General features: G+C 37.3%; 1 protein-coding gene across 3 annotated transcripts in view; it reads right to left on the bottom strand.

The window, feature by feature from the left end:
* The window catches only part of LOC131032186 (uncharacterized), a 54,454-nt gene that overhangs the window by 41,048 nt on the left and 249 nt on the right, over positions 1 to 13,157 (bottom strand). For all 3 annotated transcript variants that reach the window (XM_057963121.2, XM_057963122.2, XM_059220001.1), the window contains exon 1: positions 12,626 to 13,157. This exon is cut by the window's right edge and continues 249 nt beyond it. In XM_057963121.2, coding sequence (XP_057819104.1) covers positions 12,632 to 13,157 — 526 coding nt within the window. In that variant the 3' untranslated portion in view covers positions 12,626 to 12,631. The remainder of the gene's footprint in view (positions 1 to 12,625) is intronic.

Below are 13,157 nucleotides of genomic sequence, written 5' to 3'. Positions count from 1 at the left end.
GTTGCAAGGAAGAATCGACACATTTGCCACTATAACATTAAACCCTTTGAAGTTTTCTTTCTTCAATCCCATTTTAATCGCTAGCCCCTCATCAATGAAATTGTGAGTAGCTCTACTATCAATAAGAATTGTCACCTATTGTCCTCACAAGACCCCTCTAACACCAAAAGCATGATATCTAGGTGGCCCAATTAGTGCTGCAAGTGTACCTCATGGATGCTCCCCTCCTTGGTCCTCATGCTCAACTTCATCCACGACTATCTCTGATTCAAACTCACCAACCTTTGTATCCTCATTGGAGACCATCTCTATATAGTGAATTTGTCCCTTTCCCAAACACCTATGTCCTAGGTGCCATGGATCTCTACATGTGAAGCATAGCTTTTCCCTTCGGAGTTCAGTCTTAGACAGCTCCATTTGGTTTGGCTTGGGTAGTAATGCCTTAAGTAGAGGCATACTTTTCTGAGGAGGCCTTTTTGGCACAATAGGAGATGCCTTCTTGGAATAAAATTTGTCCTTGGCCACTGAATCCTCCAAATTTAAACCTCTCCTAATGGTTTCTTGCAATGAACTCGGATCAAAAGCCCTTACCAATTCTTTGAGGAGTTCAGATAGGCCTTCCAAGAAAAGAACTATGAGCCTCCTTTCTATCACATCTACCATCATACAAAGCCTCTGAAATTTTAACTAAGTAGTCTTCCACTTTGCCCTCTTGCTTCAGCTGAGCTAACTCTCTAAAATGAATCTCTGGATCCCTCATGTCAAACCTCTCTATCAATCTCTAGCTGAAGTCTTCTAAGGTAGTAACTAAGTCATGCCCTTGAGTCACCATGCCATGATACCACCATTCATGAGCCACTCCTTCGAGATGGAAGGTGGCAAACTTGATGACCTCTTCTTCAAACATTGGATTCAAAGAGAAGTATGTGTCCAATTTCTACAACCAAGCTCTTGTTGAACAGTTACCAAATCCATCAAAGGTAGGAATGGCGATCTTCCCCAAGCAGTGCAGAATGTCCTTTTGCTCATCATACCTTCTCCTCTTATGCCCATTCCTTGTTTTCATCTCATAGTATTCTGTAAAGGACATGTCTCTTCGTATGGCAACACTTAAGGCATTGTATTCATCATGAAGTCTTGTCATTTTGTCTCCCTGGTTGGGTGGCTCTTCTTCCACGGTTGTTGCCCTGTCTTTTTCCAGAAATTTGGCTCTAAAGGTTCTTGGATTTAGATTAGTTGAGCCCCTTACACCACCAAAGCTGCTCCCTTTGATTCCATTTTGAATAGGTCTACCAGCACTCAGTTATTGGTTTAGTCGTCTTAGGAGTTGGACCATTTCAACCATGGTGACCCTCATGTTAGTCTGAAACTCCTTGCTTTCCTTGATGAAAGCTTGAGGGTTGTCTTCCTCTCTGTCAAACCTCTTTCCTCCTTTCCCTTTGCTGATATCTCAGACCTCTGTCACTAACACTTATGAATTCTTGAGAATTGGCTTCCTCTCTGTCACCCATCGCAGCCTCTTCTTCCTTTCCCTTTGCTGATGTCTTAGACCTCTGTAACTAACACTCATGAATCTGCATGCACACAAGCTGGCAGGATGCCAGGCTCTAATATCAATGTAATGGCCTTCACAGAAAAAAGATGATACTCAATTTGCACAGGTTAACAGTGAAACAATGTCTTAACAAAAATTATCCTCCAATCCCAATCACACAACCAATAGTAGTGCAAAAACAATTGAACAATTCACACAAAATAATTCAAAAATTCACTCCAATCATCAAAAAAAAGTAGTATGCAATTGTATTTATTATTCCAACATTAAGGGTTACAAACAGATGATACCAGATATAGTTTATTCAGCAGAATTTTCCAAACTCAGGGCTCGACTCAGGTATACAGCCCAATATGCATGTTCAAGCATTTAAGTAATGTCGGATTAAAGCTCTGTGATTGCACCACCCTCTAAGAATTGACTCCTTTCTGAGATACCGTGCAGGCTTGGCATGACCATCCTTGTCACTAATCCTACTTGCTGGTGTTGTGAGACAGACACGCAGCAAGGCGGAAATCATGTTCTTGGTCTACATTTGAACAACTGTCTAGACTGCACCTAGGAAAGTGTTTATCACCTCTTCTCTGCTAATGTTATTCTGCCCTTCATTGACCCTCAGACCTGCAAATTAATCGAATGGATCATAGATTATCCTCTACACTGAAGAATTTGCAAAGAGACAGGATAGGAGTATCTCCTACCCACTTTGTGTCTTTTGGGGGTTTCATCCCATCAGACAATTGTGCTGCTCAGAGCAAATTCTTCAAAAATCTACGACGCCTTCAAAACAAAAAGCTATTCTTATATATACCTGCCCATGCCAAAATTCCAATGAGGTCAGCCACAACTGATGTCGGCCAGGAGGGAAAAACTTACAAATTTTTATTTGATATTTTACTTTTATTATATATTAATTTATTTTATTTTAATAATTTTATTTTTATTAAACTTTGGTGGTGTTAAAAAACACTGTTAGGGGTGCTGGGCCGGCCCAGTGCATGATCGAGTCATGACATCTAGAGACATGTTTACATGCTTAAAAATGTACAACTCTTGAATGTTGAATAGGATCAACTACCACATCCAATTTTGTGAGTGGATGTCTTGTGCCTTCCAATTTAAAGTTGGCTTCCAACACCCTAATTAATAAAGATTTTTTTAACACCACATAAATTTGTATATATTATTATATAATATACTAATTTAAAATTAACTTTCAAATTTGAAATGGGGTGCCAGCCTTGGGCCCATGAGACATAAACTATGTACAAATATTTATATTCGAGTTAATATATCATTTGGGCATCTAATTTCCATATTTTCTCTAGTAAATTGGTGAAATAATCACAAGCACTTGAGGAGGACACCCCTTGACTATAGTTTCTGGAATTGAGATGAAGGCCTACCTTATTTGATTCTGCATAGATAAAGGTTCATGAGTTTCCTCTTTTAGAGAACCCATTGAAGGCTCAAATCATAGAGGAAGATGGGATAGTTGAGCAAACACTTGGTGGATCAGCCACTAGTGTCATACATACACATGTAGAAGAAAGCATAAGTAAATTGGTTGGGCTTTTGTCATTCGTGGAGAGTCTGGGGAGCTATCTCTTCTAGAGGCTCACATGATAGAGCTTACATTTTTTGGACCAGCCTATGAAGGAGTGTTCATAGATGGGGGCATTAATGATTCAGCTTTGTTTAAGCATGTGGACACTCTTGGAGAAGCTATTGCTACACTTCTACCTCATGATACATTATTGGAGTATAGAGCTGCTAAATTTTCAGGGTATGAAGTGTGCATCATCAATGTTCCTCATGTTGACTGGCATTTACTTGGAGTGGATAAGTTTCAGCTGAGCCTTGGTACATGGCATGATGAAACCACAAAGATTTCAGGTTGTCTTTTGGGAACAGCAGCTGATTGGAGGAGTTGGAGAGGATTGTATCATCTTTCTCTTATTGGAGAGTAGCTTATTGATAAACTCCCATCATCCTTTGTCATTGGAGGTACTTATTGCTTCACTTGGAGTAAGGTTCCCAATCAGATAGATGCTGTCCTGATTCATAACAACAGCATATGGTGTATTGTCATGACTAATTATGCACTTAGGATGATCTTTGTTTACATCCTTGGGAATTCATACAGATTTAAACAATTTATGATTTCTGGAGATGGAAACCTTCAGGAGTTTGAGAGAAGGGTTGGACGAAAAACCTAGTTCTTCCAAAAGGGGTGGATTCGTGACAAAGTCTACATCTGTGTCAAATTTGTAAAGTCTCCACTCGAGACAAATTTGCAAATAAGTTCCAGTAATAAAGACATTGTCTGAGTTGTGGTATTTTGTGCTGATATCTATTTGGGAAAAAATTATCGCTTTCAGAGTTGGATATAATAAAAAGATTGAATAGATAACATTCCCCTTAACGAGTCTTTGTCATAGATTTGATATGGAAAATAATCTAAGCATTCCCCAGTATTGGTAGACAATATCATAGTCTTTGGTTCTTCATATTATGAGATAGTCCATTTAGGCAATCTGGGTGTAAGGACTGTATTCAAAGGTAGTTCGATATTGATTAATATTGTGAGTTGAGTTTGTGGTTATATCTGTCGTTATAGTGCATTGGTGGCTATTGGGAAATAGAGGGATTGATATTTTGATAAGAAATACTTTTATTGATGTAGCCGAATATTCATCTGCCATTTGTCTTCATCAAGCTTGGTCACTTATAAGTTTTGGCACATGAAGCCTTTTATTCATTATATTGCTGTGAGAAATTATTTGACCAAAGGTCATACCGGTTAAATTGGATTTAGTTAACATGGGTACCATTTCCATAAGGAGTTTGGAAGCAGTTCAATATTTCCCTCAAGACCATCGCAGCTATCTCTGGTCTCTGGTTGTGAACAGCTGTTTAGTGTGGGAACATTCTTTGGAAGCCGGCACCACTCTTAACGGAAAGCTCTCTGAATTTGGGAAGTGTTGTAGCATGATAATCTCACCTTTCATTAAACTGGCTATGGCGCAAGGACTTCCCTCATGGTACGATCTCTACAAAGGCTTGGTTTGCTGTGCGAAAGGATCATGATGCTATTGGTCATAGGCGTGAATACATTGTTGCTGGCACACCATACCGTTGACTGGGTTGAAATCTGAATTGAAGGGGATTGCAGCTGTGACTGATTTCGTTAAAAAACCTTCAGCGAATTGCCACAATCAAAAAGATCAAATACTATTTTTTTGCGACTTCCAACGCCAAACTATATCTCTGTAATCATTTATGGGGGATTAATGCAATCTGTTTAGTGCCCATTGTGTAAGGTCAGGCTTTGTTCTTTTCTGGTACAACTTTCTTTATGAATGATTTTGTAGATGAATTCTGAAGGTTAATATCTGGTCACATTTATGTATTTGTCCTTGACACTCTTAACATTAAGTAAATAAACCACAATCTGAGAATTCAATTGGAGGGAAAAGTTGAGCAATATAGTTAGGGGTCCTTACAGTAATTCTGTTATAAATTCTGGGAATCCTATTTCAATTCTTACTGTTGCACAAGTGAGGATATTTAACCGAGTCACTCATCCTTTGTTGTTATGTGTTTTGGCGTGTGCAAGGTGTTTGCCTCAATTCAAGAAGGCCTCATGCATGGGCCTTTATGTCTTTACCAGGTTGCATATGCAACATTCATTACTCACTTGTGTAACACTCCTTATTTGAAATGAGGGAATGGCTATTTGCTTTGTGGTTGTCTATGTGGTTTGATGTTGGTTTCTCTTGTCAACTAGAGTTTCTTTCGATTTTTGTAGGGTGGAGCTTTTGTTTTGGGGCTTTTATCATGTCTAGTAAGTGACTAGGCTATCAACAAGATCCTCTATGTAAAGAGGGAGTATCCAACCACAAGTTAAAGAAAATATTCAACTGTACCAGTCAAGTTGTATTGAATGTGGTCAAGAGCATTTCAGGTTCAAACAGGATCATGAACAAGGCTCTCATGGCACCCAAGTGTCAATACTTGAGGAGTATAAGGAGAAATTAGCAAGAGCAATGCACGCGGCAAATATTTGAGACTCTTTGGAAGCATTGATGCAGTTGCCAAAAGGTGGAAAGGTTGAAGCGTCAAACCCAATGGCACTTGAGGCTAGCAATCCATCAAAGAATTTAGAATAGAGTTTCCGAACCATGCATTCAAAGTTGCAAGATATTGTTTTGGATGTTAACAACCTTGCTTAATTTGTCAAGCCCTACAAATGGTAGTGAAACATCTACGTGCTTCTCACCACAAAGGCATGTTACAAGTTTTGATTGGCTGCATGCTTCTAAAACTAGAAGGTGTTCTAGTTCGTTCAATAAACAAGGCTAAAATCATCAAAGGGATTCAATTGGATGGGCTCAACATCACTGCTGATTTCGAATTTGTGAAAGCACATTTAGTAGTTGTTTCTGGTTCTAGAGTTTTCGATAAGGTTTACGATCATTTGAAGAAGCCTAGCACTTCTGGAGTAGCCCATTGGGGAGTTCCTCAACCCCCATGATATTGTTCCTTGTTCTATTTGTTTTCTTGGTTGTGTGTTGGTTTTGTTTGTTGTTGTTCTTGTTTGCCTGCTTCTCTCCCTTGGGAATTGCTTTTGCAAGATTTTGTATCTATTTCATATTCCTTGTGTTTAAGTTTACAGGTGGGGCCACATAATAGTTCCTCAAATGTTTATCTAAAAAACATAAAAAATGCAAATTAAAATCTTTAAACTACAGTAAATGAAAAAATAAAATATTGAAATTTCATAAAATTATATTCAACAACTCCAAATTTGAGGTCCTAAAGATGACTAATGAACTCTCATAATACTGTTCCTTGTTCTATTTGTTTTCTTGATTGTGTTGGTTTTGTTTGTTGTTGTTCTTGTTTGCTTGCTTCTCTCCCTCACAAATTGCTTTTTCAGAATTTTGTTATCTATTTTTTATTCCTTATGTTTAGGTTTATGGGTTAAGGTAAGGACGAGCTTGACACGTATTAAGATGAGGATTAGAAGCATGACTCACATCTATGGTCTTAAATGTTCTTTCCTATAAAGGTTTAGAGATGGTTTTAGGAACTGTCTTCTTTGTTTCACAATCTTGCCTTATTTGTAGCCGGGACTATGTTGAGTTTGCGATTGTTGTAATGCTTTAGATTTGTAGATTTGGCATTTCGTGACTCATGATTCAGAACATGGTGTTTCCAATGTTTGAGCATTTGGGCTTTGTTAATTTAATTGTTGACAATGGTGATAATCACAACTATAAGTATGATGTCCTTGCATAAACAATGAAGTTATTCATTTCAGTAGTGTAGAGAGTGAATGTTTACCGATTAACAATACATACCTTTAGCAGAATAGCTGGCTGTAGTTTGGAAAAAGTTGTAGTGGTTAAACTATTGCAGAGAGTTCATGGGATTCTTTATGTTGTTATACCTTTATAATATAGTAATGTTAAATACTCATTGTTAGATGATTGGAGAGGGTATTTGACTTCTCTAATGTTTACCTGTGATGGGATCTTTGGATTCCATGTCGATATCTGGGACACAACTGAATTACCATCCGGCTTAAAGATTAAGATGTCTTGCTATGAAGAAGAGGTCCAGATTGCATTAGGAACCTCATGCTACAAGAGTTTGGTAATGCCCAATACTTTCTCTATAGTAGATGCTCGTATGCACGATGCTTTATATTAACAACAAATTCTTTCTAGGCATAAGCTTGCCAAGCTATGAATTTGAACTTTGGGCAGTAAGGATTCAACAAGGTGGATTTTAAAAAGAGGACCACTAATGCTTGTGATGGTAATATAGTCAAAAATAACAGTAAAGATGATACCTTTCCAGTGTTTAACTCATCATTAATCTTGAGGGGGAAACATTCCCTAAATATTGTGTGTATTTTTTTATTTTTTTTATTTTTAATTATACTGAAGCAAGAATGGAGCAGGTAGCCATTTACGAATGATAAGGATCTCTTTGACATTTCAGCAAATTCTCTGTAATGAGAATTTGTACAGAGAATTTGCCACCATGAGTCATATACTTAAACCGGGGCTTGAGCAATTGTTATTTCCACTATTCTTGGACTAAGGTATTGTGGACTGGTTTCAACCTATTAATCACAAGGTTATCAATAAGTTTTAGTCTTGTGTTGTAAACTTGTCATAATGGTAATTGCACAAGTCCATATTGTAACCTTTCTTTGGGAATGATGATAATTTTAAAATATGTGATATTTTGTAGCAGGAGTAAATCCTGACCTGATTAATTTTTAAAAAAGGAGTAAAATGGTGGCACAGGAACCTGCAGCGGCAGAAATCCTAAAACAAGGTTACAATTGAACTGTTGGGTACCATTACTAAGATCAGTTGCACACAAAGTAAAGCTGGATTTAGCGAAGACTTTGTATCATGTGTCATTTGTGCAGGGTAATTGTGCTAGGCTCATGGAAGCAGGTGCGATTTCAATTCTATTGCGTCCTCCTGAAGAGGAGATATTTGATGTTGCCGTAAAGCCCTGATAATCCTATCATTGATGTTACATTGCAGCCACTTCTAAGGGGCACAAGACTCTCCTTGATACCAATGCTACGACCTTATTTGTTGAACTTCTTGCTAAAAACCAAAAGACAGAAGTGAAGATTAATGCAATGGAACTTCTTGTTTGGCTGGCTGAGATTGGAGATGTACGTACAACATAGAAAGTTCCTGCTCTATTAATTGTAAACATTATGCAGAGTATATGACAACAAAGATAACACTCATAGGATTCCACAAAAGACTGGAATAGAGTACCCTATCTGGACCAAACTCCACAGATATCTGATTTCCCACCTTTTAGTTCAATTATTCTGACTTGGATTATCTACATTAGTTTGCGCTGCAGGTGGGTTGCTATCAGATTCTAACCTCCATTTTGAATTTCAGCAATATGCAAGATAACAGCTACAGCTCTTCGGTGATGATTCTTCCTTGAAATGCTTCTTTCCTTTGTTTCTTCAAGGAAAGGATGGTAACATCTCTACTTTTGTGATATGTATACTGATTTAGGACACTCTGGAAGTAAAATTTTGTCAAGCAACGACTTTTTTCATGTATATATAAAATATATTAGACTAAATATGGTCATTAGAATTCAAAAAGCAGAAGAATCTGCTTCCAGACTTTGGAAGAGTTTCTTCAAACTACCTTTCTTGGGCTATTAGGGATTTGTGTTATACATATTATGTAAATTATAATTCTAAAATGTAAAGTCCCGACTTTGAAATAGAATTTAATAATAATAATAATTTAATTTAATTAAAATATAAAAGAATATAATTAAAATTTAATTAAGTTAATGAATGGTCAAAAGACATGAAATGAAAAGATGACTCCCCCAAACATGAGATATAAAAGGGAGAAGAGAACCTCCTCATTTGAGGGGGGAATGCTGAGGGGAATAAGAAGTGCAGATCTGATTTAAATAAGTGCAGATCTGATAAAAATAAGTACAGATCTGATTCAAATAAGAAGTGCAGACCTGATTTAAATAAGTACAGATCTGATTCAAATAAGAAGTGCAGATCTGATTAAAATAAGAAAATAAGAAGAGCAGATCTAATAAGACAACAATGCGGAGGCATGACCCTTTAAATGGATGTCTCTTTTCCAAGAGATATGTGTACTCAAAAAAATAGTATAGTATAAAAGGATATGGAATGAAGGAGGGAAGCATCAATAAATAATAATTTCACAACAGCAGCAATATCAAATCAGACAATAGCATCAGATCGAACCAAAGCAAAGTTGCAAAACAGCAGATTGGTAAACAGCCCTTGGAAGGAAGAGACTTCAGACTGAACTAGATTGCAACAGTCCTCTAACTCCATCAGATTATCGTGATCTCCCTATACTCTTAAGTATAAATAATATTTATATATATTTGTCAATTAATTACATATATCTGCTCTATATGTTGCTTTATTTAATCACTAATGTTTAAGAATATATTCCTATGAAAGAATATAAGATTCCCTCTTGTGTGAGAAGGCCTCAAGAGTAAGAGATGGATGGAAAGCGAGCTTGTAAGGAGGCCGTCCTAGTAGGATTGTTGCGGCCTAGGACAAAGAAGGCACTTACAGAGTCAAGTAACCTCCTCACAACCTCCCCCTGATCCTGCAAAAGGGCATGTGTCTTCAAAAAGATGAGCCATGAATGGACAAAGTAGGTACAAGCCACCAAGCAAGCAAGAGGGTTGTGGTTGACATCCCCTTAGGCTGGGTGTAGAAATGGCTTCAGGCGGACCCATCATGTCTCTTCCTCCAAACTCTAGTGTGCTTAGTAATCTATGATTATAATTGATTTGGCTAACCCTAAGTACATATATGTATATTTGCATATGTTGTCATGTCGTGATTGCAGGATTCAAATTCAAGATCACATTATCGAAGAAATATTTATTTGATAAGATGTAACCCTAACCCTAATTTGTTGCAATTGTGATTTTAAGGCAAATTCTAGGGCAAATTAGGAAGGGGACATTACAACTGGTATCAAAGCATGATCCTGCCATCCTGCAGGGTAAAGATGAATCAATGAATCATTCTAGTCAATGAGAAAGAATCTAACAATACGTGTATTCGTGTGTATGCTCCGTGTTTGCATATATCCATGTGTATACTTTGTGTTTTTATGTGTATGCTCCATGTTTGGTTCATACCGTGTGTGTTTCCAACATGTTTATTCCATGTGTATTTCCAAAGCCATTTCATATTGGAAGTCATTATGAATACTCAATGATCATTGCTTGAGGACAAGCAATCTTAAGTGGGGCGGACTGTAATGTCCCCACTTTGAAATAGAATTTATTAATAAATAATAATAAAATTAAAATACAAAAAATAAAAAGTAAAAATTAAATTAAAATATAAAAGAATATAGTTAAAAATAATTAAAATTTAATCAAGTTAATGAATGGTCAAAAGACATGAAATGAAAAGTTGTGGCTCCCTCAAACATGCGATATAAAAGGGAGAAGAGAACCTCATTGAGGGGGGAATACTTATGGGAAAAGAAGTGCAGATCTGATAAGACAACAATGAGGCATGACCCTTTAAATGGATGTCTCATTTCCAAGAGATGTGTCTCCTCAATAAAATAGGATAGTATAAAAGGATATGGAATGAAGGAGGAAAGCATCAATAAGTAACAATTTCACAACAGCAGCAATATCAAATCAGACAATAGCATCAGATCAAACCAGAGCAAGGTTGCAAAACAGCAGATCGGTAAACAGCCCTTGGAAGGAAGAGACTTCAGACAGAACTAGATTGCAGCAGTCCTCTAACTCCATCAGATTATCGTTATCTACCTATAGCCTTGGGTATAAATAAGGTTTATATATATTTGTCAATTAATTACATATATATCTACTATACATGTTGTTTTGCTTAATCGGTATGTTCAAGTATATATTCCTATGAAAGAATATAGGATAGATATACTTGTCTAGACTCCCTCGTGGAAGAAGGCCTAAGGAGTAAGAGATGGGGGGCAAGCGGGCTTGTAAGGAGGCCATCCTAGTAGGACCATCACGGCCTAGGACAAAGAGGGCACTTACAGAGTCAAGAAACCCCCTTACAACTTACCCCGATCCTACAAGAGGGCATGTGTCTTCAGAAAGATGAGACGCGAATGGGGGAAGAAGGTACAAGCCGCCAAGTAAGCAAGAGGGTTGTGGTGTAGAAATGGCTTTGGGCGGACCCATCATGTCTCTTCCTCCAAACTCTAATGTGCTTGGTAATCTATGATTATGATTGATTTGCCTAACCCTAATAATTAAGTATATGTATGTATGTATGTACTATGTATGTATGTATGCATGTATATGTTGTCATGTTGTGATTGTAGGATTCAAATTCAGGATCGCATTATTGAAGAAATATTTATTTGATAAGATATAACCCTAACTCTAATTTCTTGCAATTGTGATTTTAGGGCAAATTAGGAAGGGGACATTATATAAAACGAAAAAGAAATACATCTATGGCTTTTCCTTCCCTAATATAGCATTCAATTTATGAAGATTCGTTAACTTCTGGCTAGTCCAAGACGACCAGAGTTATTGATATTTTATTCTTTGATTGTAATGCCTTGAATGTTCTTTGTATGCACTATCTTCTGGGGAAAAATGAATAAAATAAATAATCCACGAACCCAAAAAAAATGTCGTACAGCTGCTTAAATTTTGAACATAGAAGTTAAAACCCTCCTTAATGCTGCCTTATAATATTTTATCATTGCAAAAATAAACATCTCTTGGCATTGAGATTGATATTTTAGATTTCGACCATCGGGTCTAAACAAGAACAGCCTTGAAATTTAGGTGGTTCAGTCACTTTCTCTCCATAAAGAAATCGATAATAATAAATTAAGAACTCTAACATGTTAGTAATTGGGAAAACATATTTATCTATAAAGACGTTAAAACACAAGAACAAGGGCAAAATACCATCAGAGATGGTTAAATTTATTTTACATTATAACAATGGCACATAAAAGAGGTTAGGGAACATCAGAAGCCAAGTACTCCGGGAGCTTATGAGAAAATCTTAACTGTTCTTTTGAGCTTGCATTTGAAAAATACCTCTTTTTTTGAAGTGGAAAATCCGTACAGTGTAGAAGCACAAGGACTATTAATTATGGTTTAAAGTTTAAACCATTCCACGCTTTTCAAAAAACCAAAAACAAATCCTGCTAATCCTTAAAATTCCCTCAACCTAGAAATATACTGTCTTATATTCAGAAGAATGGTGAGCTGTTCCATGTAAGAAAATAGTCCTGCTAAACCTTAAAGATACTTCAATCTAGAAACATACCATCCTAGACTCAGGAGGTGACCTTCCCAGACCAAAACCGTAAGACAATGAAAAATAAATAAAATTTCTGTCGTGAAACTGCTCTTTAGCAGTGGCTATACAATTTAAATGCAAAACCCTAAATTAGCCTAGCCCTTCGAAAATGCATAGAAAGAAAAGTCTCAAAATCCTCTGAGAACGAAATGTACCGTATTTCATTCCATAATTGCGACGCCTCCAGCGACCTTGATCTTCTCTATAATTTCGTTCGCCGCTTCTTTAGTAAGCCCCTGCTTCAAAATAACAGGCGCCTTCTCAACAAGCTCTTTGGCCTCCTTCAGCCCTAGATCAGTAAACGCCCTAACTTCCTTGATAACCTTGATCTTAGCAGCACTGTCAAATTTCTCCAGCTTGACATTAAATGCAGTCTTTTCCGCCTTCTTTTCTTCAACTTTTGGAGCACCCACAGCAACAGGCATGGCCATGGCTGCGTCAGATGAAAGCATTTGCAAGCGGGGTGCTCTGAGCTTGTCTGTGAGGCAGGGCCCAATCTGCCGCCTTTCTTCAGGGGGCAGATTAGCTATTTCATCTGCAAGCTTCAGGATTTTATCCGACGGAGGAGGCCGCGCCCCGTATGGCTCATAGCGCAAGGGTATCTTCAGCTTTATCTCAGACTGGGCTTCCGTTGAAAAGCTAAGCGGATCAAATGCCCGTCTATTGTATCGTGTACGTGAGTTCATT

The sequence above is a fragment of the Cryptomeria japonica genome, chromosome 4 (genome assembly GCF_030272615.1).
Source record: "Cryptomeria japonica chromosome 4, Sugi_1.0, whole genome shotgun sequence".
Classification (NCBI taxonomy): Eukaryota; Viridiplantae; Streptophyta; class Pinopsida; order Cupressales; family Cupressaceae; genus Cryptomeria; species Cryptomeria japonica.
This window is presented reverse-complemented; position numbering and strand designations above follow the sequence as displayed.